Source organism: Pelobates fuscus, chromosome 11 (assembly GCF_036172605.1).
Source record: "Pelobates fuscus isolate aPelFus1 chromosome 11, aPelFus1.pri, whole genome shotgun sequence".
Lineage (NCBI taxonomy): Eukaryota > Metazoa > Chordata > Amphibia > Anura > Pelobatidae > Pelobates > Pelobates fuscus.
The window spans coordinates 139,743,623-139,770,907 of NC_086327.1; the positions used below are offsets into that span (position 1 = coordinate 139,743,623).

Here is a 27,285-nt window from a genome sequence, read left to right on the forward strand (position 1 = left end):
CGTATAAGGGCATCTCTTGTGTATGAGTACCGCCACGCCTGCGTGTTTACGTAGCGCCCTGGCTTCGTGGACAGTGTTGTATATGTTATCCCCTATTTTGGTTGGCGAGGCCTTCGGTATGTGGGTCTCCTGTGGGGTGCATGCCATCTCAACTGCGTTATTGGACCTCTAGTGTTCGGTATGCATGTTTGTATACCCGACAATGTTCTTTAAGAGGACAGCGCACCCAGCTATCTTCAAGATGTCATGCTTTTCTATAGTAATTGGTACTCCGTAGTTGTAGTTGTCTGCTTCTGGTTAAAATGTTTAATTCACGCAGCAACCGTGCTAAACAAACTGAAACACCATAAACACAACATAATCTACACATTGCACCAAGTGGCTGGTCTGACCATCTGCAGAGAGGCACTCTTAGGATTATTCACTAAAGTGAGACTTCTCAGTGAATTCAAAGTGCGTTTTAAATTTAAGATCAAACTGGATTAATTCCCTAAGTCTAGTGTGCTTTCAGTTTAGCTGCTTTGGTCTTGATTTTCGATTTCTCTTACAATTCACTTTTAGTGTTTTAATTGGTAGAAGTTGAGTCAAACAATTGCAAGCAGTGTATTTGGGGTGCAAGTATACTGAAAATCTTTGACATGTGCGGTACAATGAGGGTTTTTAGGGCATTGCTCCCTAACAGGGCGCCCTCTTATTTATATCTGTCCCCTGAAGAAATGCACCACCTTTTGACACGCTGCAAAGGCCAGGAGAGCACAGAGGGAGAACATTCAGAGAAAAGCCAGTTGTAACATTTTATTATCGATGCAAATATCCGGGCCATGATCCAATGGCTGTCATTGTACTACCTTTCCCATAATTCCCTGCAAGTCAAATTATGAGACCTGTTCTACAGCGAGAGCAAAGGGGCCACATGTGGCCAGCTATGGTGCAAGTGGTGACAAAACCATCTCTGTACACTACAATCTTCCATGTACATCAGTTTAAATAAAAACACTGCAAAATCCATTTATCTTCACAATTCCTGTGAATACATGACAGTTGACCTACAAACGTGCAGTGCATGTACTCCTGACAGGATTAAACTGATCTGCGCTGCCAACATTCTGGCCCATTCATAACCACTTTCAAGAGGGGATGTTGGTCATAGGTTGGGAGTTTGTTTCCCAGAATCCTTTGTATTCAGGTCCATCTATGACTTCCCCTGATGTAACTACAATCACTTGGCATCCTTATTAAATCCCTGTTGAACAAGTAGCTCTGTCACGTCAGACTGAAATCTCACAGATGATTCATCTGCAGACTGCCAAGACAAACATTTCACGGTGGATTAGCCCACTGTCACACACACAGACTCGAAGAATCATTTTTGGTCTTTCCCTCCTCTTCAATCGAAAGCATGAGGTCATTTACTGGACCTTTGCCGGATTCCTGTTGGGGGTAATGTGACACAAACATTGTGTTCTCTTTACATTGATCTGAATGACTTTCAGACTCGCTGGATACAGTTATTTGAGCTGAATGACTCTCAGAATCACTGGATACAGTTATCTGACGGTTTGGAACTTCTGAGATCGATCCCACAAGCACTGTGTCAGCTTTCATAATGTAGATCTTTTCTATACAAAACAAAAACAGAAAAACATGAAATCAGGTTGGGTTTTTGGGCATGTTACATATTACTGTGGTACTATTGAAAATACTCTGATTATTATTTTATTTTAATTTATTTTTTAGTTCAAGGCAGGTGTCAGTGGGTTTCCCCTTTCTCAAACCTATTGAGAACTTGCAACATCAGTGAAATCTTCCACTACCTGGTCACCGAGGAGCCTTCTCAATCTGATGTTTACTAAGGTAGAGGGGTCCAACCTCTGCCCCTTGGACATTCCATACCAGTACTAGGTGTTCAATGCCTACAAGGGATGTTGGCGAGTTACATCACCCACTAGGCTCGGACAGTCTGAACTTGCTTAATCCGCCAGAAGCCTCCTGCTGCCGGGGAATTTCTGTGACACTTTTTTTTTTAGGTCAGATCAGCAATACTCTATAAATATGTCACTTTTAAGAAATCTCCAAATATGCAAATAACCCATTCTCCATAGCAGTTTTTCAGTATGTGTCAGAGTACTTTCGTAGACGAGCATTTTTCTTGCACTTTATGTATTGTCATAGCTACATATGTAGCTATACCTTCCTGGCTCTGTAGATCCTTTATAAATCTCACCTATTCTGTTAGTCAAGTGATCCCTGTCGTGAACATCCGGCTTATCTCGTAGAAGGCGCTCACAGTCACTCTGCGTTTCCGTCTCTCTCTTCACGAAAACGTCTGGCTCTGGGACGGTATTCTCCCTGCAGAGCAAACCATCCTTCATATGTTCCTCTCTGTACTTAAACAGATTGGTGTTTTTTTTCTGTAAAGGGCAAATGTGATAGGTATAGATTATCACTGACAGCGATACAGAGGGTATCAAAACAAGACAGGAATAATAGTTCATAAAATAAAATACATACAGTATCTCGCAAAAGTGAGTACACATCTCACATTTTTGTAAATATCTCATTATATCTTTTCATGTGACAACACTGAAGAAATGACACTCTGCTACAATGTAAAGTAGTCAGTGTACAGCCTGTATAACAGGGTAAATTTGCTGTCCTCTCAAAATAACTCAACACACAGCCATTAATGTCTAAACTGTTTGCAACAAAAGTGAGTACACCCCTAAGTGGAAATGTCCAAATTGGGCCCAATTATCCATTTTCCCACCTCTGTGTCATGTGACTCGTTAGTGTAACAAGGTCTAAGGTGTGAATGGGGAACAAGTGTGTTTAATTTGGTGTTATCACTCTCACACTCTCTCATGCTGGTCACTGGAAGTTCAGTATGGCCCCTTATTGCAAAGAACTCTCTGAGGATCTGAAAAAAATAATTTTCACTCTAAGTAAAGATGGCCTAGGCTATAAGAAGATTGCCAAGACCCTGAAACTGAGCTGCAGCACGGTGGGCACCACCACACAGCGTTTTCACAGGACAGGTTCCACTCAGAACAGGCCTCGCCATGGTCGACCAAAGAAGTTGAGTACACGTGCTCAGCATCATATCCAGAGGTTGTCTTTGGGAAATAGACACATGAGTGCTTCCAGCATTGCTGCAGAGGTTGAAGGGGTGGGGGGGTCAGCCTGTCAGTGCTCACACCATACACTGCATGCTGCATCAAATTGGTCTGCATGGCTGTCGTCCCAGAAGGAAGCCTCTTGTAAAGATGATGCACAAGTTTGCTGAAGACAAGCAGACTAAGGACATGGCTTACTGGAACAATGTCATGTGGTCTGATGAGACCAAGATAAACTTATTTGGTTCAGATGGTGTAAAGATTGTGTGGCAGCAACCAGGTGAGAAGTACAAAGATAAGTGTGTCTTGCCTACAGTCAAGCATGGTGGTGGGAGTGTCATGGTCTGGGCCTGCATGAGTGCTGTCGGCACTGGGTAGCTACAGTTCATTGAGGGAACCATGAATGCCAACATGTACTGTGACATACTGAAGCAGAGCATGATCCCCTCCCTTGGGAGACTGGGCCGCAAGGCAGTATTCGAAACATGATAACGACCCCAAACACACTTCTAAGATGACCACTGCCTTGCTAAAGAAGCTGAAGGTAAAGGTGATGGACTGGCCAAGCATGTCTCCAGACCTAAACCCTATAGAGCATCTGTGGGGCATTCTCAAACGGAAGGTGGGGGAGCGCAAGGTCTCTAACATCCACCAGCTCAGTGATGTCTTCATGGAGGAGTGGAAGAGGACTCCAGTGGCAACCTGTGGAGCTCTGGGGAACTCCATGCCCGTGAGGGTTAAGGCAGTGCTGGAAAATAATGGTGGCCACACAAAATATTGTACACTTTGGGCCCAATTTGGACATTTCCACTTAGGAGTGTACTCACTTTTGTGAGATACTGTATATCCATCTTAAATATAAAGCAAATTATTTATCTAAACTGTTATTTTATTGTAGTTTTGATAGGTTGCTGCTAAGTTGATAAGTTACCGATGCCACCCCACATTATTAATAATATCGTACTTACTCTAATTTAATGCGCACTTCAATTTTTGAAACCTGGAAGCCAAAAAATGTTTTTGCACATTTGTACAAGAAGATACACAGAAACAAAGTCTTGCTCGCATCCCTTAGCAGTGATGCGAATTGTGAGGTATTTTAGAGGAAAATGATCATGTGCAGTTTCAGAATACGTAGCCTACAGATTGTTCAGTAATAAAATTAAAGTGTGGCTGCTACAGAGATTACTACAGAGAGATGGAACCTGCAGAGCTGGCAATGTTTGTAGGCTTGGGCTAATCTTACTGAATTACTGGAGAATTTGGGGTATTCTCAAGCAAAGTGCGCAATATTCAGTTTATTATTCTTTATCTGCTTTGCTGTGGCATTGGGTCCACATTCTGTCTTGCTATTATCTCAGAGATGTAGAATAAGTAAAGTTGATCCTTGCTCTATGTTGGGATAGGTTTTGGAATTGAAAAATGATGAAATGCAGCACATTTTGGCACATTAGATTGGGAGTACGAAAGGGGAAATGAGAATTTTGCCCCGTACTGGAATCTAATGCACCATCGGATCTAATGTGCATTCAAATTTTGGAAACTTTATTTTGCCAATAACTGCGTATTAGATTCAAGTAGACACGCTATGCTGTATGCTCTATGAGTACAGATGACCGATGCATAAAGTATGGTACCCTCTTGTGCATATTGAGTCTAATCAAACAGGCTTTGCTAATCGCCTGGGCTGGTGCCCCCTAGTGGTCTATTTAGTAATTCCAACCTCCTTTGAACATTGTGTTTCCCCAGTCCCAGACACTAATGGAGCTAATTGCCACGGAAGTCGCCGGACACACTGCAGTAGCGGATCATAGGATCAGTCTGGCAGTGCATTGTGGGAGTTTGTGGAAAACGGTCAGAATCCAACTTTGTCAAAATTTCGACTGATTTCATGTCATAACTAGCGAAGCACACGAAAGGGTTAATTCCCTAAATCAAAAAAATGTCAAAAATTAGCAAATTTGAGCTGGAAAAATATCGAAGGCCTCGATTTACTATTTTTGACTAAATGTTTAAACTGATTGAATATTTAATTTTTTTTCCTATATATTGGTATATTTTTTATATTTCAATATTTAAAAAAAAAAGTTTATTCAAAAAGATTGAATCATTTGAAAAGCTCATCCAAATATAAGAGAATATTCAGCCCATCTCAAACTGCAATAAAAAGTAAAAACATGTTAATAAATTATTAGCACTATCAGTTAGTGTCAGCCGGTTAGCAGGTTTGCAAAATAGATTTTAATTAACATAAACCCTTATTTTACTTGTATAATTCACACAATAAATATACTTACAGACGGGAATTTATAAAGCTGAAGACCTGCAAAAGAAATGTAGAATTTTTAAAATATATTGAAATAAAATACAATAACAGTTATTAAATAATATGTAGGTAACGATGCGACAGCGCAAACAGATTCTTTTTAACTCCTGGTGACATAATTAATTTAAAAATATCATCATGTTCCTTGTGAATACGCACAGGCAGAGCATTTGCCTTTTTCGGTTGTTCATTATTGTCACACCGATACATATATTAATATCAAAGGCTTTTGATAAGAGATGCCGTATAGAGCCTAAAGCGAACATTAAGACATTAAGATTGTCAATTTGCACTACATTGTAGGTTTTTGGTATCCGTGAACAACAATCTGAGTGAATGTTCATTCTGGCAGTTGATGGGGAGTGAATGTTCATTCTGGCAGTTGATGGGGAGTGAATGTTCATTCTGGCAGTTGATGGGGAGTGAATGTCCATATGGCAGTTGATGGGGAGTGAATGTTCATTCTGGCAGTTGATGGGGAGTGAATGTTTATTCTGGCAGTTGATGGGGAGTGAATGTTCATTCTGGCAGTTGATGGGGAGTGAATGTTTATTCTGGCAGTTGATGGGGAGTGAATGTTCATTCTGGCAGTTGATGGGGAGTGAATGTTTATTCTGGCAGTTGATGGGGAGTGAATGTTCATTCTGGCAGTTGATGGGGAGTGAATGTTCATTCTGGCAGTTGATGGGGAGTGAATGTTTATTCTGGCAGTTGATGGGGAGTGAATGTTTATTCTGGCAGTTGATGGGGAGTGAATGTTTATTCTGGCAGTTGATGGGGAGTGAATGTTCATTCTGGCAGTTGATGGGGAGTGAATGTTTATTCTGGCAGTTGATGGGGAGTGAATGTTCATTCTGGCAGTTGATGGGGAGTGAATGTTTATTCTGGCAGTTGATGGGGAGTGAATGTTTATTCTGGCAGTTGATGGGGAGTGAATGTTTATTCTGGCAGTTGATGGGGAGTGAATGTTCATTCTGGCAGTTGATGGGGAGTGAATGTTCATTCTGGCAGTTGATGGGGAGTGAATGTTCATTCTGGCAGTTGATGGGGAGTGAATGTTCATTCTGGCAGTTGATGGGGAGTGAATGTTCATTCTGGCAGTTGATGGGGAGTGAATGTCCATATGGCAGTTGATGGGGAGTGAATGTCCATATGGCAGTTGATGGGGAGTGAATGTTCATTCTGGCAGTTGATGGGGAGTGAATGTTCATTCTGGCAGTTGATGGGGAGTGAATGTTCATTCTGGCAGTTGATGGGGAGTGAATGTTCATTCTGGCAGTTGATGGGGAGTGAATGTTCATTCTGGCAGTTGATGGGGAGTGAATGTTCATTCTGGCAGTTGATGGGGAGTGAATGTTCATTCTGGCAGTTGATGGGGAGTGAATGTTTATTCTGGCAGTTGATGGGGAGTGAATGTTCATTCTGGCAGTTGATGGGGAGTGAATGTCCATATGGCAGTTGATGGGGAGTGAATGTTCATTCTGGCAGTTGATGGGGAGTGAATGTTTATTCTGGCAGTTGATGGGGAGTGAATGTTCATTCTGGCAGTTGATGGGGAGTGAATGTTTATTCTGGCAGTTGATGGGGAGTGAATGTTCATTCTGGCAGTTGATGGGGAGTGAATGTTTATTCTGGCAGTTGATGGGGAGTGAATGTTCATTCTGGCAGTTGATGGGGAGTGAATGTTCATTCTGGCAGTTGATGGGGAGTGAATGTTTATTCTGGCAGTTGATGGGGAGTGAATGTTTATTCTGGCAGTTGATGGGGAGTGAATGTTTATTCTGGCAGTTGATGGGGAGTGAATGTTCATTCTGGCAGTTGATGGGGAGTGAATGTTTATTCTGGCAGTTGATGGGGAGTGAATGTTCATTCTGGCAGTTGATGGGGAGTGAATGTTTATTCTGGCAGTTGATGGGGAGTGAATGTTTATTCTGGCAGTTGATGGGGAGTGAATGTTTATTCTGGCAGTTGATGGGGAGTGAATGTTCATTCTGGCAGTTGATGGGGAGTGAATGTTCATTCTGGCAGTTGATGGGGAGTGAATGTTCATTCTGGCAGTTGATGGGGAGTGAATGTTCATTCTGGCAGTTGATGGGGAGTGAATGTTCATTCTGGCAGTTGATGGGGAGTGAATGTCCATATGGCAGTTGATGGGGAGTGAATGTCCATATGGCAGTTGATGGGGAGTGAATGTTCATTCTGGCAGTTGATGGGGAGTGAATGTTCATTCTGGCAGTTGATGGGGAGTGAATGTTCATTCTGGCAGTTGATGGGGAGTGAATGTTCATTCTGGCAGTTGATGGGGAGTGAATGTTCATTCTGGCAGTTGATGGGGAGTGAATGTTCATTCTGGCAGTTGATGGGGAGTGAATGTTCATTCTGGCAGTTGATGGGGAGTGAATGTTTATTCTGGCAGTTGATGGGGAGTGAATGTTTATTCTGGCAGTTGATGGGGAGTGAATGTTTATTCTGGCAGTTGATGGGGAGTGAATGTCCATATGGCAGTTGATGGGGAGTGAATGTCCATATGGCAGTTGATGGGGAGTGAATGTCCATATGGCAGTTGATGGGGAGTGAATGTTTATTCTGGCAGTTGATGGGGAGTGAATGTTCATTCTGGCAGTTGATGGGGAGTGAATGTTCATTCTGTCAGTTGATGGGGAGTGAATGTTTATTCTGGCAGTTGATGGGGAGTGAATGTTCATTCTGTCAGTTGATGGGGAGTGAATGTTCATTCTGGCAGTTGATGGGGAGTGAATGTCCATATGGCAGTTGATGGGGAGTGAATGTTCATTCTGGCAGTTGATGGGGAGTGAATGTTTATTCTGGCAGTTGATGGGGAGTGAATGTCCATATGGCAGTTGATGGGGAGTGAATGTCCATATGGCAGTTGATGGTTTGTAACGAGTAGCATGGTAATTAGTGCTGACTAACTGATACTGTTGCAGTTGCTAGTGATTGACTGTTACTATGACTACTGGTGGGGACTACACTATGACTGTGGCAAAACTAGCCACTAAAAGACTGGAAAAGGACTTCCATTATATAAATAAGCTATGCTCGGGACTTTTGAAATGGCCATATCATTATTGTTGGATATATGAACCAGGCAATCGTTTCCCGAACCATATCCACCGTCCTGTTCGGGAAACGATTCAAATACCGAATGAGAGACCACCCCGATGTGGTCGTGTGTCTCTCATTAACGAAATGCAACAATGTTGCAAATGCTAAATAGGGTTCGTGTGTGGCCGCCGTTTGTATGCCGAACACGTGGCGGCGGCAGCCATCTTAAATGCACGAATAGCGGTGTTTGGTCGTCAAGTGTCTGGAACTCAAATCGGACACTCGACTAACCAAACACCGCTAAGACCTCCAGGGCTACAGAAAGTACCAATTAACCCCTTAAGGACACAGCTTCAGAAGCTTGTCTTACGCTTAATGACACAAGCAATTTTTGCATTTTCTTGCTGTTTGCGTTCAACTGCAATTTGCATCTCTCTCATTTATTGCACCGACACATATTATATACTGTTTTTTAAAGGACAGAAAGGGCTTTCATTTGATATTATATATATATATATATATATATATATATATATATATATATATATATAAATGCTTATTTATTATAAAAAAAATACAGAAAAATGCAAAAAAAATTAAAAAATTGTGTTTTTTTTTTACAGTTTTTGCAATAATAATGTGTGCATAATTAGTGCAGGTTAAAGAAAGCAATTAAAAATAAATTCATTTAGTTGTTCTGATTTACAGAATATATAATGTGTCTGGGATTTTAAGGTTTTTTTGGTAGTTACAGGTCACAAAGCACAAGGAGTAAAATAAACTTTTAATGTGGAGCAATTTTAGAATTTGGTATGTTTGTCTTGAAAGCTTCATAGCCATAAAAGAAAACTAAATGGGGCGGGGCCTGACCGCAGAGCCGAGCGGACGCTAATCTCCACGGCTCCCAAGACAAGCGCCAGAAAAAACACCACAAAGCCAATGAAACTGCTTTTAAAAGCCACACAGAAGCCACCAAGAGATGGGGGATACCAGGGCGAACTCACCGATACCCAACAAGCGACTACCTACCCGGTACGCTCCCGACACTCTGGCGAGGCCTACCAGAATAGCAGGCGCAGGAGAGAATGCCTGGAAACAGGACCCAGAGCCCACGTTCCCCCCCCTTTGGACCGGCGGGGGTTATCCCGGTCCTCCCCCACACGAGCAATCGTACAACCGTACAAGAAACACGACCGCGAAACACAGAGGCCGCATGTGGGGAATACAAGATGGCGACCAGCCCACATACCTCAGCTCTGCGTATAGCCGAGAGGGAAATTAAGCGTCGATACGACCGCATCTTCGGTGCCCTCTGGGAGAAGCTGGAGGCTTTGATGCGATCTCCCCAAATGGAATCCCCACCCAGAGACACGCTGCAGGGTCCAACACATAGAAGCACAGAGAGGGACAGGGCAAACTCCCCACACTCCACTCGCAAGATGGGTAAACGCCTGCACAGGTTGGCCCCACTAACATCGATATGGCGCAATGCGGTGCCCACACACGGCCCGCACAAAGCTAATAAAATCCAAGCGACACTTGAGGTACAGCTCCAAATGCGGCCTCAACGATACACAGCGACCCGGCTCAAACTCATGAGGGGCACAGCACACCCAGACATGCCGAGAAGACAGCGGAAAGGAAAGCTTACAAAGGTGGATGCCAGCAAACAACCGCACCAGACAGGCAGAAACCGGCGACCACACCAACAATCCCGCATCACAACCAGGACTCTACGCTACTTACCAGGGGCACTGGCCCTCTACACGAGTGCCCTCCTTCACTGTACACCCGAGTTACAGAGCACGAGGCACAACTCACCACACCAAGAGGCATCAGCGATTCCACAAGGCATCGGCTGAAGACCCCGACACTGGGACTGTAACCCCTTCGCAAGGCAAAGCACAACACAGAGCTTAGCAGTCCCACCACACACACCTCCGTGAATCCCCGGTTGTAACAAGACTCACCCCACACACCTACACCCACTAGACCTCAACATCCAGACACACTATCCAGGGACCTACTGGGGGAAACAAACTTGGACACAATGCACAATCATACACGAATAACACATACTCACATACTCAATTGCAGTGCCAGCGGAGCCAAAGTGACTACCACTCCTACCACTGTTTTAGCGCAGCTGCACCCAGCCTTGGCCCCTCACGGGGATCGGATGAGCAGAGAGCCAGGCATACCACCAGCGCACGATCTCATCGCCGTGAAGATGGAAGCTGATAAATAAACTGTGCCTGCTTCCACAACGCAACTGCAGATCAGGCAACTTAATAACCATGTATTTTTGAAATCATAGCCAGTTTAGCACAATTGTTGTCTTAATATCCTAACATAATGTTTAATACATTGGCTTTGACTAAATTAATGCTCTCTTCTCCCCCCCCCCATGTTTTTTTTTTTTTTCTTGCTTCCCTCAATCCAGAAGTATGCAAGCATGACCATATTCTGTCAGCCTTCACTACTGCTTTGCTTATTTGCTGTTTTTTGCTAACATACACACTACAAGTGTACCTCCTATGTGGAAATCAGCTCTCCAGTTCTAGCATGTTATTTACACTCATTTAAAGTGATAACCTACTTATATGTTTATTAAGCCTGATAACTAAAAATGTGCCAGCTTACCTGTAATGTATCCGTATTTACAGCATGTGCCTAGTTTGCTAATATACACATTACAATGGTACCTCCTAGGTGGAAATAAGCTATCCAGTTCTAGCATGTTAATTTTACACATGTAAAGTGATAACCTACTTATACGTTTACTAAGCCTGATAAAAAAAAAAAATGTGCCAGTTACGAATACACCCCGCATGTTCGCGTGGGAAGAGCCTGAGGATTGCCTTTGGGGTACCTCGAGCCTGTCTGTTCTATATGCGTGCACTACAAAAATAAAGAATTAAAAAAAAAAAAAAAAAGAAAACTAAATTGCCACACAAAAGTATATATTTATATAAAGTGGACATCACAGGCTATTTACCTAAGGTTGTTTTGACACTTTCTACGTAGCCATTTCACCACCAACCTCTGCTAAATATTGGAGAAAAAATGCACCCCCCCTCCCCCCAGCCCAAACCCTATAACACAAACAGAAATGCACCCGCCCCCCCAGCCCAAACCCTATAACACAAACAGACAGACTCACACAAGGGGTTGGGGGTAGTCCCCAATAGGGGATGCATACCAGCCAGAGGCAACCCACAGCTGTAGTGACAGCTCCCTCCCATACTGGGGACTCGACAGACAGACAAAATAGGTAGACACAACAGACCTCATGCCATACACCCAAAGTCTCGCCTTGTAGGTCAATACCCTTGAACACACACACACACAACACTACACATGCCTGATCTGCACTCCAGGACAACACATTCACTGGTTCCCTCTGGACCAGTCATGCCCGGCTTAATAGCTGACACCACGACGATAAAAAAAATGAAAATGTGCAATACTTACTAATGCCAACCCACTGATGAAACCTGTTACTAAATATGCCTATGTTTGCTATTGTGGCAATGTGGGCATTTGCATAATAAAATAAAGAATTAAAAAAAAAAAAATATTGGAGAAAAATTCTGTTTTTTTTGGTTTTTGGCACAGAGACTTATAACAAAGAACTTCTCATGTGTATTTTGTAAAGTTGGTGTGTGCTATTCCTGTACAAAGTTTTATTATGTGTTCAGTTACATCTGCTGAGTAAAATGACACCCCCTTTGTATGTCTTTGGCACTATTTCGTGAAGCTACAGTGCCATACAGGAGACCTGTCCTTTTCAGTATTCACAGTAGAATTTTGAGAGACGGATTTAATGAGCCAATGCTTCCATTTGGGGTATTATAACAGTTTGACTGTTCAAAAACCCCACACAAAGGCCTACCATTTGTAAAAGTAGACACTCCAGGGTATCTCATATAGTGCATATTGTGCCTTAACATGCCCCCATTTTTTCACCAATATATGCCAAAGTATGTGGTAAAAAAATATTTGGGGCTTTTTTGTTACATACAGATTACATTTTTGCTGGGCATTTTGTATATTTCATATCTGCCACTAAGTTCAAACCCCCCAAATTATGCTCAGCTTAGTCTTCTGAGTAAAATGACCCCCCATTGTATGTCTTTGGCAATATTTTGTGAAGTTACAGTGCTGTAAAAGAGACGTGACAAGTTTACGTTTTTAAGTGTGAATTTCCATGGAGGGTTTTGATGTGTCCGTGTTCCACTTTGGAGCACTTGAGCAGGCTACATATTACAACTACACCATAAAGGCATACGATTTCTTAAAGAACACATCCCAGGGTATTTCAAAAGGCATATTTTGAACCTTAGCGTGGGATAATTTTTCCGCTAGCTTGTACCAAGTGTAGTGGTAATAAGCGTTTTTTCTGCCTTTTTGACACACAAAGTGAGTTTGCGCAGTATATTTTGCAAACCTTATGTGTACTACGACTGTATAATACTTCATATGTTGCTCAGCTATATCGGCAGATTACAGCAATACCCCGTATGTACCTTTGCCAGGTATTTGTGGATGTGGAAGGGGCACATTTGAGACGCAGCCATTTGAGACGCAATTGCGGCGATCTGGGGTTAATTTTACCGCGTGACGGACGAGGTCTGTCACCCGTCCTGAAGGGGTTAAAACCCACGAACGGCCCGCCGTTCGATACGATGAATCCCACGAATTAGGGGATTCATCCGAATGCTAACTAAGCACTGGATGGCATAGACTTTCGGGACTTTTGATGTATGAACAGAGACCGACCGCAGGGCCAAAACTCATGGAACTATTTTCGGCTCCTTTGCCCGTGCGGTCGGTCAAATCTTTACCTCTCCATAACTCCCGAACCCCTGGTCTGATCTGGGTGATTTTATATATTTTTTTTTATTTGACAATTTTAATTGGGACTTGCGTTCACAACATTAATGCAAGTGTGTCTTCAAAATTTCCTTTTTAACTTAACAGAGGAAGTTATGGTTGGTTACATTTACCGTGGACATCACATTATAGTGCTTGCATTTGGTATCAAAACAATACATAGAACAAAAAACATGCCCCGAACATTTTGTGGGGAATTGTGAAGTAAGAGGGGGTACAGAAAGAGGAGGGAGGGGAGGAAGGAGGGGATAGTCTGGGGGATGTGGTGACCCTAGGGTATCTTGCCGATGTGGCAGGTTGCCTTGCGCATGGGAGGGGGGTCTTCTAGCGAGCCATTTCCATCTTCAATGCGTTGTCCAGTCTCCTGGTGGAACCAGTTCCAGCCAACACCGCACCACAGATGACGTTCGCCACCACCATTAGCCGTTATTTATAGGGTTGTTCGTGTGTATGATGTATGCTTCCCATATGTGTTTTGCCTGCGCTATTGTAGGTTTTAGACCAAACTGATGTTGGTGCATAGCTTCATATGTCGAATTGAGTGCAATTTGGTTTATCAGATGTGTATACGATGGTACGTCCCTGGATTTCCACTGTCTTGCTATAAGGATATGTACTGAGGTGAGCGTGTGGTATAGCAACGCACGGTGAGTCTTGGACATTTTTTCAGGAAACACATAAAGAAGGCATAGTGCAGGGGTTTTGTCTACTTGGTGGCCGATCAGGTCCGACATGAGTTTGAGGGCTTGTGTCCATAGAGGAGCCAACGTGGGACATGTCCACCATGTCCTTCACACCGCCAACACAGGTTTGTGGAGGCGGGCCATATTTTGTGTATCTTTTCTGGCACTAAGTACCAGCGGTATAGTATTTTCCGTTGTATTTCTAAGTGTTGGGCGCATGATGTAATTCTGATCTGGGTGATTTTTGATTATGTTTCTCACCCAGATCAGGGGTACCCCATTTAAAGGTGTGCCTATCATATTTGGGGTACATCCAAGAATTGGGGAAAAAGGTATACATTTTAATGATGTTAACTGTTAAGCTAAGGGGAGGAGATGTGGGGGAGGTACCGTCTATGTGATTGGGTAATGTAGTAATTATGGTAGTTGCCTCCCTTGCATGGGAGAATCACATAAAAGCAGAGATGGTGCTATTAAAAATCAGTTGACTCCCAGGCTATGTGTCGTCTAGTCATTGGGAATGGGAATTATGCCGTGTTTCCTGCCTTCTGTATGCTGAATCTTGATTACCAGCGGAGGACTCTTGGATTAACCCCTGTTACTCCGCTACAATGACAGTTGATGTTATTAGCAGCAAGGGATTCTTGACGCCCCTCCATTATACTAGCAGCGTGAGTTGGTGCAATGAATTGAATTCAAAGAACCACAATAAAGAAATAATCTGTAGATAAACACCGGTAGGGGGTGCATTGATAGGTCAGTTGGTGGCCGGTACCTTAGATACTTCCTGCTGCATTCTCTGACGGTTTATTTTATAATGTTACTAAATAGAAAAACAGGATCCTTTGTGATGAAATGTCTGAAAATGATTAGCTAATCTCTTACCTTTCTGATTTGAAATCAATGGTTTCATTTTCCAAATATTCTGCTTCCAAGCAAATCTGAGACTTATTACCAGGATCAGTAAACAGATAATCCCCCCCACGATGTACCACGGAAACAAAGTACCTGGAAAAGTATAAACACATATCAGCACAGGTACACATGTTAGGGGAGTATACACTAACAGGCGGGGTGTTTTACAAGTGGCTTGGAACCTGAAGCAGTAATAGAATGTATCAGGATGTCTGTGTCAATGGGCAGATCATCAAAATGAATGGGCAGGCTCCCGTGTGCATGGGCAAAAAGCTGACCCCAGTAGTTTAACAAATAAAAATAAAGGCTTGTAAAATACCTTTACTTTCCACACAGTTCCAGCTGTCTCTCTGTCTCTCTGTCTCTCTGTCTCTCTGTCTCTCTGTCTCTCTGTCTCTCTGTCTCTCTGTCTCTCTGTCTCCACCCCAGCTCTTCACAGAAGAGACTGATTTCCCTCTGCATAGGGTTTATGTAGCTCCCTAATTGATGTATTAGAGCAACCTGATTTTTAACCCCCTCTAGTCAGGGAACACCGAGAGTGCCATTCTGGGGCTAATGTAGCAGTGTTCCCTCACACTGCCACAGGCCATGTTAACGGGGTTTCAAGATGAATATCAAGTTTCTAAGGGTGAGTCTCAGGATTTCAGAATCACACAGTTTGCTGCTGTGAAAGAATTGGGCAATTGGGGGACATCCTCCGAGTCCTATTATGTCATTGCCAGAATAATGATTATTAGTTACTATTTAGACATCTTTCTGACAGTGAGAGTTACTCATATCCTTTTCGGCAGGCGTACATTACACACTTACAATCAAATTGGTAGAAAGAAAACTTTTTCCCGTATTTTACATACCAGTATCTGCCGTAACAGTTGGTACCAAAGACATAGAGTCAGATTCAGTTGTTGCCATTGAGTGACTGACAGTCACATGTTGAGGCCGGGTTGTGAGGGGTTTGTGGGCAGTTAAATAGAGACCGGGTGTACGTTTACTCGTTTCATTTGGTACAAAATTCTGCATTGTTGGTTTGAGAAGTCGACTGAAAAAAATGCAAATGCTGTTATTTTTCTTTTGATATAAAATGATGTGTTTTCTATTATTTTTGACTAAAATACCCTGAGATCCAAGCCATGTGATATAATACCCTGAGATCCCAGCGATGTGATATAATACCCTGAGATCCCAGCCATGTGATATAATATCCTGAGATCCCAGCCATGTGATATAATACCCTGAGATCCCAGCCATGTGATATAATACCCTGAGATCCCAGCCATGTGATATAATACCCTGAGATCCCAGCCATATGATATAATACCCTGAGAACCTAGCCATGCGATATAATACCCTGAGATCCCAGCCATGTGATAAAATACCCTGAGATCCCAGCCATGTGATATAACACACTGAGATCCCAGCCATGTGATATAATACCCTGAGATCCCAGCCATGTGATAAAATACCCTGAGATCCCAGCCATGTGATATAATACCCTGAGATCCCAGCCATGTGATATAATACCCTGAGATCCCAGCCATGTGATATAATACCCTGAGATCCCAGCCATGTGATACAATACCCTGAGATCCCAGCCGTGTGACATAACACACTAAGATCCCAGCCATGTGATATAATACCCTGAGATCCCAGCCATATGATATAATACCCTGAGATCCCAGCCATATGATATAATACCCTGAGAACCTAGCCATGTGATATAATACCCTGAGATTCCAGCCATGTGATTTAATACACTGAGATCCCAACCATGCTATATAACACACTAAGATCCTAGCCATGTAATATAACACACTGAGATCCCAGCCATGTGATATAATACCCTGAGATCCCACCCATGGCTATTCCCTGGCCATATGAAGGTTTCATGGAGTTAGTCCTTACGTTGTGTGAGATTTACATCCTTCAGAACCATCGGAATTTGATCCTAGTGGACACTCTTCACACACTGTGTCATTGAATGCGTTCCCTGCAAACAGAGACATTGATTTGACGTTTTTTATATACATACTATGTAGTATGGGACCCGGACCATATATTATTCTTATTGGTATTTATACAGTGTCAGTCTAATCGCAGAATGTGGATATAAAGTTTAGATTTATTCATCATCATTTAATGGCACGGGAATGGCGCTGTGCTCAATAGGGCAGTGTCACCAGAGTTAAGGTTAGCTAGAGAGTATGTATTTGTAGGCTCTATTAACACCAAATCCCCCTAAATATAAACATCCCTAACCCACAGCCACCCTAATCCTATTGATTATCTATAACACTGCATCTCATAATTACATCCCTGGATACATCACTCTCTGCACTATAACCACCGTAGACATTCACTCTCTGCACTATAACCACCGTAGACATTGTTAGGAGCGCGAAAACAGGTCTCACATTGTTCAAATAAAGATAAAGCAAAATCACAGAGATCACAAGACTAACGTATGAAATAAAAACTCTTTTATACAACAGGAAAGTGTTATAATGAGTGATACCGGCATGTGCGTAACGAAGAAGAATATCATTTTATAGAATAGTATTTGTTTAAAAACTGTTCTAGTTTTACATTACTCTGTCCACCCTTGGGCCTGGTTGTAGAGTTGACCTGTAAGCATTTTTCTCGCACCCATTACCTGCTTTCTTTACCCTGAATCCCGGCGAACATTTCTGGTGGGACACGCACCGCGCACACGTATTCTCTAAAGGGGTTTTACAGTAGAAACCAGGTCGACAATGGCAAATTGCGTTGGAACTGGTGGAACAAGGTTGTACTTCTATAAGATCAGGATCTGGAAGACACATAAACATTGTTACCAGAACAGACGTAAAGTAACGGAGATATGAAACTCCTAAACACTCTATAATAGGAGGCCTGCACTGGTTGCCATGGTAACCAAACTGCTTTGAGGTATAAAAGTGTCAACCTCCAGTCTTAGCTGTTTTGAGGTGAACTCATCGTTTCCTAGGTAGAGGGTTACAGGGAAATTCAAAGAGCATTTTAAATTTTAAGGCCAAAATAGTTGAATCAGAAATATTCTCAAAGTTTTTTTGGGTTTGGCTATTTTGGTTTAAAATTTGAAATTCAATTTGAATTCCCAAAAATCTACATTTTACAGGAATATTAAAAGAACAATACTTTGAGTGTGACCATGACCTTCTAGAAACAGTGCTTTCCAATGTTTCTGTAGCCTCTGCCTCAGATTTATATCTCTACTAAATGGATTCTACATTGAAAGAGAAATGTTTAGAACATCAATAGCTAACTTTGTCCTCCCTGGTGGATTGATCAGATGCAATTTGATAAAATTTCCAGGAAAATAATATAATCTAAGCTGAGTGCAGTCGACCCCAAGTCTCGATCGTTAGAATTAATTACCTTGCTTGCAATTGGCGCAGTAGCAACATCTAGCTGGACGATCTTCCCAGTTGATGTAATATCCCTTAGGACATGGCTGCTTGCAATCCTTACTTGGGTCTTTAACGCACAAATTACGTTTCTCAAATCCTAAATAAAAAGAAAAGAACATGTGAGATGCGGGTTCAGTCTTTTTCTTTTCTGTCTGCCAACATTGTCAGGTCTGGTATTGGGATAATTAGCGTCATGGACAACGCGCATTGACCCAGAGCACATGCCAACATTGTCAGGTCTGATATTGGGATAATTAGCGTCATGGAAAGCGCACATTGACCCAGAGCGCATGCCAACATTGTCAGGTCTGATATTGGGATAATTAGCGTCATGGACAGCGCACATTGACCCAGAGCACATGCCAACATTATCAGGTCTGATATTGGGATAATTAGCGTCATGGACAAATTCGCATTGACCCAGAGCACATGCCAACATTGTCAGGTCTGATATTGGAATAATTAGCGTCATGGACAACTCTCATTGACCCAGAGCACATGCCAACATTGTCAGGTCTGATATTGGGATAATTAGCATCATGGACAACACGCATTGACCCAGAGAACATGCCAACATTATCAGGTCTGGTATTGGGATAATTTGCGTCATGGACAACTCGCATTAACCCAGAGCACATGCCAACATTGTCAGGTCTGATATTGGGAAAATTAGCGTCATAGACAACTCTCATTGACCCAGAGCACATGCCAACATTGTCAGGTCTGATATTGGGATAATTAGCGTCATGGACAACGCACAATGACCCAGAGCACATGCCAACATTGTCAGGTTTGATAGTGGGATAATTAGCGTCATGGACAATGCGCATTGACCCAGAGCACATGCCAACATTGCTAGGTCTGATATTGGGATAATTAGCATCATGGACAACGCGCATAGACCCAGAGCATATGCCAACATTATCAGGTCTGGTATTGGGATAATTAGCGTCATGGACAACGCGCATTGACCCAGAGCGCATGACAACATTGTCAGGTCTGATATTGGGATAATTAGCGTCATGGACAGCGCACATTGACCCAGTGCGCATGCAAACATTATCAGGTCTGGTATTGGAATAATTAGCGTCCTGGACAATGCGCATTGACCCAGAGAACATACCAACATTATCAGGTCTAGTATTGGGATAATTAGCGTCATGGACAAATTCGCATTGACCCAGAGCACATGCCAACATTATCAGGTCTGGTATTGGGATAATTAGCATCATGGACAACGCGCATTAACCCAGAGCACATGCTAACATTGTCAGGTCTGATATTGGAATAATTAGCGTCATGGACAACTCGCATTGACCCAGAGCACATGCCAACATTGTCAGGTCTGATATTGGGAAAATTAGCATCATAGACAACTCTCATTGACCCAGAGCACATGCCAACATTGTCAGGTCTGATATTGGGATAATAAGCGTCATGGACAATGCGCATTGACCCAGAGAACATGCCAACATTATCAGGTCTGGTATTGGGATAATTTGCGTCATGGACAACGCGCATTAACCCAGAGCACATGCCAACATTATCAGGTCTGATATTGGGAAAATTAGCGTCATAGACAACTCTCATTGACCCAGAGCACATGCCAACATTGTCTGGTCTCATATTGGGAAATTAGCGTCATGGACAACGCACAATGACCCAGAGCACATGCCAACATAGTCAGGTCTGATATTGGGAAATTAGCGTCATGGACAACGCACAATGACCCAGAGCACATGCCAATATTGTTAGGTCAGATATTGGGATAATTAGCAACATGGACCACGCGCATTGACCCAGAGCACATGCCAACATTGTCAGGTCTGATATTGGGATAATTAGCATCATGGACAATGCGCATTGACCCAGAGCACATGCCAACATTGTCAGGTCTGATATTGGGAAATTAGCGTCATGGACAATGCGCATAGACCCAGAGCACATGCCAACATTGTCAGGTCTGATACTGGCATAATTAGCGTCATTGACAACACACATTGACCCAGAGCACATGCCAACATTGTCAGGTCTGATTTTGGGATAATTACCGTCATGGACAACACACATTGACCCAGAGCGCTTGCCAACATTATCAGGTCTGGTATTGGGATAATTAGCATCACGGACAATGCGCATTGACCCAGAGCACATGCCAACATTGTCAGGTCTGATATTGGGATAATTAGCGTCATGGACAACTCTCATTGACCCAGAGCACATGCCAACATTGTCAGGTCTGATATTGGGATAATTAGCATCATGGACAACACGCATTGACCCAGAGAACATGCCAACATTATCAGGTCTGGTATTGGGATAATTTGCGTCATGGACAACTCGCATTAACCCAGAGCACATGCCAACATTGTCAGGTCTGATATTGGGAAAATTAGCGTCATAGACAACTCTCATTGACCCAGAGCACATGCCAACATTGTCAGGTCTGATATTGGGATAATTAGCGTCATGGACAACGCACAATGACCCAGAGCACATGCCAACATTGTCAGGTTTGATAGTGGGATAATTAGCGTCATGGACAATGCGCATTGACCCAGAGCACATGCCAACATTGCTAGGTCTGATATTGGGATAATTAGCATCATGGACAACGCGCATAGACCCAGAGCATATGCCAACATTATCAGGTCTGGTATTGGGATAATTAGCGTCATGGACAACGCGCATTGACCCAGAGCGCATGACAACATTGTCAGGTCTGATATTGGGATAATTAGCGTCATGGACAGCGCACATTGACCCAGTGCGCATGCAAACATTATCAGGTCTGGTATTGGAATAATTAGCGTCCTGGACAATGCGCATTGACCCAGAGAACATACCAACATTATCAGGTCTAGTATTGGGATAATTAGCGTCATGGACAAATTCGCATTGACCCAGAGCACATGCCAACATTATCAGGTCTGGTATTGGGATAATTAGCATCATGGACAACGCGCATTAACCCAGAGCACATGCTAACATTGTCAGGTCTGATATTGGAATAATTAGCGTCATGGACAACTCGCATTGACCCAGAGCACATGCCAACATTGTCAGGTCTGATATTGGGAAAATTAGCATCATAGACAACTCTCATTGACCCAGAGCACATGCCAACATTGTCAGGTCTGATATTGGGATAATTAGCGTCATGGACAATGCGCATTGACCCAGAGAACATGCCAACATTATCAGGTCTGGTATTGGGATAATTTGCGTCATGGACAACGCGCATTAACCCAGAGCACATGCCAACATTATCAGGTCTGATATTGGGAAAATTAGCGTCATAGACAACTCTCATTGACCCAGAGCACATGCCAACATTGTCTGGTCTCATATTGGGAAATTAGCGTCATGGACAACGCACAATGACCCAGAGCACATGCCAACATAGTCAGGTCTGATATTGGGAAATTAGCGTCATGGACAACGCACAATGACCCAGAGCACATGCCAATATTGTTAGGTCAGATATTGGGATAATTAGCAACATGGACCACGCGCATTGACCCAGAGCACATGCCAACATTGTCAGGTCTGATATTGGGATAATTAGCATCATGGACAATGCGCATTGACCCAGAGCACATGCCAACATTGTCAGGTCTGATATTGGGAAATTAGCGTCATGGACAATGCGCATAGACCCAGAGCACATGCCAACATTGTCAGGTCTGATACTGGCATAATTAGCGTCATTGACAACACACATTGACCCAGAGCACATGCCAACATTGTCAGGTCTGATTTTGGGATAATTACCGTCATGGACAACACACATTGACCCAGAGCGCTTGCCAACATTATCAGGTCTGGTATTGGGATAATTAGCATCACGGACAATGCGCATTGACCCAGAGCACATGCCAACATTGTCAGGTCTGATATTGGGATAATTAGCGTTATGGACAACGTGCATTGACCCAGAGCACATGCCAACATTCTGGATTTTATTAGTGGAGCCTAAAGTAGCCAAACTAGAACAATTCTGTAATCAACCTATGATTTCAGTTCGGTTACTCTGGCTTTAAATTTAAAATTCACTCTGAATTCTTGCTTTAGTAAATAATCCTGTCTGATAGTCTCAACAATCCACTGAGAATCCTAAAATTCACCCAGGTTTCGCCATTTCCTACAAAAGAAATGAGGTAGCTGAGATTTGGGGAGTAGAATGAGGAAACATCACCCATCCTATAGAACCCCTTCCAGTAAGATATGAGATTGTCCAATCCCAAACACTGAGAGACACTCCTGGGACCAATCCCAAACACTGAGAGACACTCCTGGGACCAATCCCAAACACTGAGAGAGAGACTCCTGGGACCAATCCCAAACACTGAGAGAGACTCCTGGGACCAATCCCAAACACTGGGAGAGCGACACTCCTGGGACCAATCCCAAACACTGAGAGAGACTCCTGGGACCAATCCCAAACACTGAGAGAGACTCCTGGGACCAATCCCAAACACTTAGAGACACTCCTGGGACCAATCCCAACCAATGAGAGAGACTTCTGTGACCAATCCCAAATACTTAGAGAAAGACTTCTGGGACCAATCCCAAACACAGAGAGACTCCTGTGACCAATCCCAAACACTGAGAGAGACTCCTGGGACCAATCCCAAACACTGGGAGAGAGACACTCCTGGGACCAATCCCAAACACTGAGAGAGAGACTCCTGGGACCAATCCCAAACACTGAGAGAGAGACTCCTGGGACCAATCCCAAACACTGAGAGAGACTCCTGGGACCAATCCCAAACACAGAGAGACTTCTGGGACCAATCCCAAACACAGAGAGACTTCTGGGACCAATCCCAAACACAGAGAGACTCCTGTGACCAATCCCAAACACTGAGAGAGACTCCTGTGACCAATCCCAAACACTGAGAGAGACTCCGGGGACTGGTTCATACATTATTAATGCAATATATTGGTAAATAAAATAAACCAGAAATAAAACAAAGGGATAACGATAACCACAGTTTCTGCATTTTCTGAAATTAAGTTTGCAGGTTTATCGGTGAGCCCGCCCTTACCGCCCATACCGTTAGGGGACTCAGCTAATCACAAAGCTCACTTAACTTTGTGTCGAAGCGCTGAGTGTGTTCCGATCTCTGCACAGCGGTGTGTTACAGGCAATATGGACATTTGTGCTTGGTGTGACTTAGTGAAGAAAGCCAACAGCTTAATTTCAAATCCCAAAAACCCACGTGATCACATCCTGTATAGATATATTATTGGTGGGGGTATATGGTAAGTTTACTGACCTGTCTGGCAGACTGCGCAACATTCCCCTAGCTTTTCATTGTAATATTCCGCACTGGAACAGGTCACACGTCCACCTGTCACCTTAGATAAAAAAAAAAAAATGAAAAAATTTTAAAAAATACAGTAATGCTTAAAGTACGAATATAAATTGCTATGCTGTTTGTCCTGTAGAGCTACAATGTTTTTGGAAGACACCGTATATATATAAAATGATATTAGAAGCCAGTCTGATATTGATCTAAATTCTAATTAAGGCCAAGGAGCACATCTGATCATGTTACCATCTGATCCCTAAAATCATTTAATTTAGTTTGCTTCTCACATGTGCCATTTGATTGGCTACTGACATTCTGAGGGCTTTATTATCGTGTTTGTACTCGGAACCAATGACAGCTCTTTTAAAAGCAATTACTGCAAAATGTACTAGAGATGCTTACATAAAATTTATTGAAAACTAACTCTATACAGCCAAATGAGGTACACTAAGTACAGGGGGGTAACCCCTAGTAAAATTAACAGTAAACTTGAGAATAGTGTACCAAAAAGGTATTGGGAGGGAGCAACGTGTGCCTGTGCTACATAATAACCAAAAAATGTATGAGAATCTGAAGCACGAGTTAAAAAGACCAAAGGTCCAAAAAACAAAAAAGAATTTATTGTATACTGAATAGTATCATAAAAATAACAATAACCCAAAAGTGCTAAACAAAATACAGAGTGAGAAAATAAAACAAAAAGGTAAATGAATACGAAATGCTGTTATGGTATATATATCGGTGAGACACAGTACTGATTTACTTAGGATGCAGGTATCAATAAGTCTCAAAATGATAAAATGATATAGGATATCTGTATCAATGAATCACAAAATAATATTCTTGATTCATTGATACATATATCCTATATCATTTGCAATTTGATATATCTAGAGATATAATTTACAACTGCAATTTTTTGTTCGATATTATCCATACATTTTTCAGACGTGTATATTTGTATGTAAACAAGTAAACATGCTATGCCGTTCAAACCTAACTCTTAAGTGAATATTACTCTCTGAAAGAGGCACCCAGGGCACAGTACTCTGTGGTTCCTGAACACGTTATGGGATATACTGTATAAGGAACAAGATTTGTGTCCTCTGTGCTGTGTTGGATCAGCACAGTCATAGCCGAATCCAGTTTTTTTTTTTTTTTTTTAAAACCCTCCCAACTCCACTACATCTACTTGTCCCCCCTAGTCACCCCAAATGTCCCCAAGCCCCCATATTATCTATATTTTAATTTGGTGCCCGGACCTAGGTCTTGGGTGCCGCCATCTTTGTGTGGGTAGATGAAGTCCCTGTGAGACACGTCATATGCCCACACTAGTTAAACACTTTAGCATTCGCTTTGGGAATTTCGTCTATTCATTCGTCAGGAAGACGAAGGAATGAATAGAAATTTCAGACGAATAAACAAACACCGAATATCGGTGTTCGTTTGTTTGTTCGTTTATTACAAGGAGGGAGCTACTGGCGCGCAGCTCCCTCTTTGTAAAATGTAAACGGGCTATGCAAATAAATGGGGGACATATATGGGAGACATATATTGGCCCCCACGCATTACTTTACTTCTGGAATAAAAGGGAAACATGACATTTCACACGTCATGTGTCCTTAAGGGGTTAAAGTACATACTGGTACACCGTCCCTGCTGTACACCCCTCAGTGAGAAACGTGTTCAGCCACTATAGCCACGTACTTTTTCCTTAACGTTTCTTGGAAGAGAATGAATGAAGTCATTAAGGACACTTTTTTTCTGTGGTTTATCGCACTTGAGTTATTTTTGTCCTTTGCAAAGTTAAGAAACACAGAGTGGCTTCCGTTTAGGTTTTAGGGCACTCATGTCTGAATTGGAACAAAACAGGGAAATGAGTAAGTTATTCACTAGTGTGAATAGAGTGAATTTAAAGGTTTCGACTAAAATCATTCATAATATGGAGCTTTTTCCAATTGAGCTATTTTGGCTTTGAATTTAAAATCCAACTCTTACTTTAGTGAATTATCCTATGAATTGGGGACTGTGAGTGTGACGTGAGGTTGTGAACGATTGGTCTAATAACGTGTTATTCTTTGCATGATCTGCGTGCGTACTAAGCTCAGTTTGTGCGGCGCAGGCAGCATGCATCATCCTAGCTGCATGATTTAATGCAGAATTCATTTCATCACCGCAAACTAACGGTCACAGCCAGAGATGACTTGGGTCTCGGATTGTGAACTGGTTACAGTAACAGTGGGGTCGGCGTTACTCAGATTGAAAGTTAAACCAATCATTGTGCTCCGACTCACGTTTTTACAACTTGCACCAATAGTTTGCAAATCAGGGGGATCATTCACTAAACAGTAAAGCCATGAAAGGGAGGGGAGTTTACTAATCTTATGGCAGACCATGGCACTCCCAGAATCATAGCCACTACTGCACGCTGCAGTGGTTATGGTGTTTGGAGTATTCCTTTAACATATAAAGTCAAAGGAGTGAAACACACAAGTAAATTTACATAGGAGCTCTGTGGAGGGGGTTCCGCAGCCCACCAGGAGCAACAAGAAGTAGAGTTCCACAGGTGTCACAATGTAAGGTGAAGGTAAACAATGTTTTTTTATTGGAGATCAAAAAAGATACAAAGTTTCAGCCTAGAGGCCTGATATACACATTAATTAATTAATTAATTCTTAAGCGATTTAATCACTAGACTAGTGGCTGCGTTTTGTCCCAGAATTTGGTATATTTCATTCTATTCAATGCTATTTTAGTGGCTCCGTGGCCCCATGGCCCTGTGGCCCCAGGCTGCAGCCCACAATAAATTATTTGCTGCACTTGAATTTGGAATCCACTGGAAAGGGAATATTGAACATTTCCATGGGATTTCTTGTTACACATTAGAAGTAGAGGATAGGAAGGATAGGAGCTTATTTACCATCCGACGTTCCAGCCATGTATGCCATTTATGTAGCCCTGCGCTAGACAATGGGCGGTGAGGAGTACTTTACTGACCTACAAAATATCGGCGGAAATAGCAGATATCTAAAGAAGAAATGGAATAACACCGTAGAACGAGACTTTTTCTCGCCAACTTACTGTTATAATATATTATTGCAAACGTCTTTGACGTTAAAAGATCGCACCCCCTCTCATTTTATCACAGGTCTTTGAAGGGGGGTTAAAGAACCCAGTAAAATAAGTAATACATAGAATGCACGTTTCAACATTGTTTTCAACGTATTCTGTTTAAGAAATAGCAAAATCTATACTTCTATCACAAACAGAAAATACTGCGAAATGTCTCTTATCTCGGGTTAGCTCATGTCAGTAAGAGTTTCTAATTAAATCATCATAATTTCCCTCCAGGCTTGTCATTCAGGGCTGGTTGTAAAAAACCTTAAACCACAAAAACCATCTCACGGCCTTTGAAAATTCTTTGATCGCATTGAGAGCAGAAAGACTGATTAAAAAGAGCAGATCAGGCTAAATCCGTATGTTTACCTCATTCAGCGTGATCTGAAGTAGCCCAGCGTTACGGAAACGTAAAATACAGTTCAT

At 42.5% G+C, this 27,285-nt stretch overlaps 1 protein-coding gene across 1 annotated transcript; it reads right to left on the minus strand.

Annotated features, from left to right (window-relative positions):
- Nucleotides 1–992: 992 nt before the first annotated feature.
- TNFRSF8 (TNF receptor superfamily member 8) lies at nt 993–27,285 on the minus strand. The gene is made up of 10 exons (XM_063435683.1): nt 27,229–27,285; nt 23,707–23,788; nt 18,393–18,521; nt 17,650–17,805; nt 16,902–16,986; nt 15,854–16,038; nt 14,970–15,092; nt 5,411–5,436; nt 2,225–2,411; nt 993–1,619 (listed from the first exon to the last, which is right to left on the minus strand). Exons 1-10 carry the CDS (start codon nt 27,283–27,285, stop codon nt 1,342–1,344), a joined length of 1,308 nt encoding a protein of 435 aa, XP_063291753.1. The 3' UTR covers nt 993–1,341.

Excerpts from the sequence above, each read along its gene's own strand:
- TNFRSF8 (XM_063435683.1), bottom strand. The coding sequence starts at position 27,285 with ATGAACTGTATTTTACGTTTCCGTAACGCTGGGCTACTTCAGATCACG. Across the intron at positions 18,522-23,706 it reads TTGCGCAGTCTGCCAGACAG|GATTTGAGAAACGTAATTTG; the intron begins GTCAGTAAACTT and ends CTTTTTATTTAG. Across the intron at positions 1,620-2,224 it reads TCACTTGACTAACAGAATAG|AAAAGATCTACATTATGAAA; the intron begins GTGAGATTTATA and ends TGTTTTGTATAG.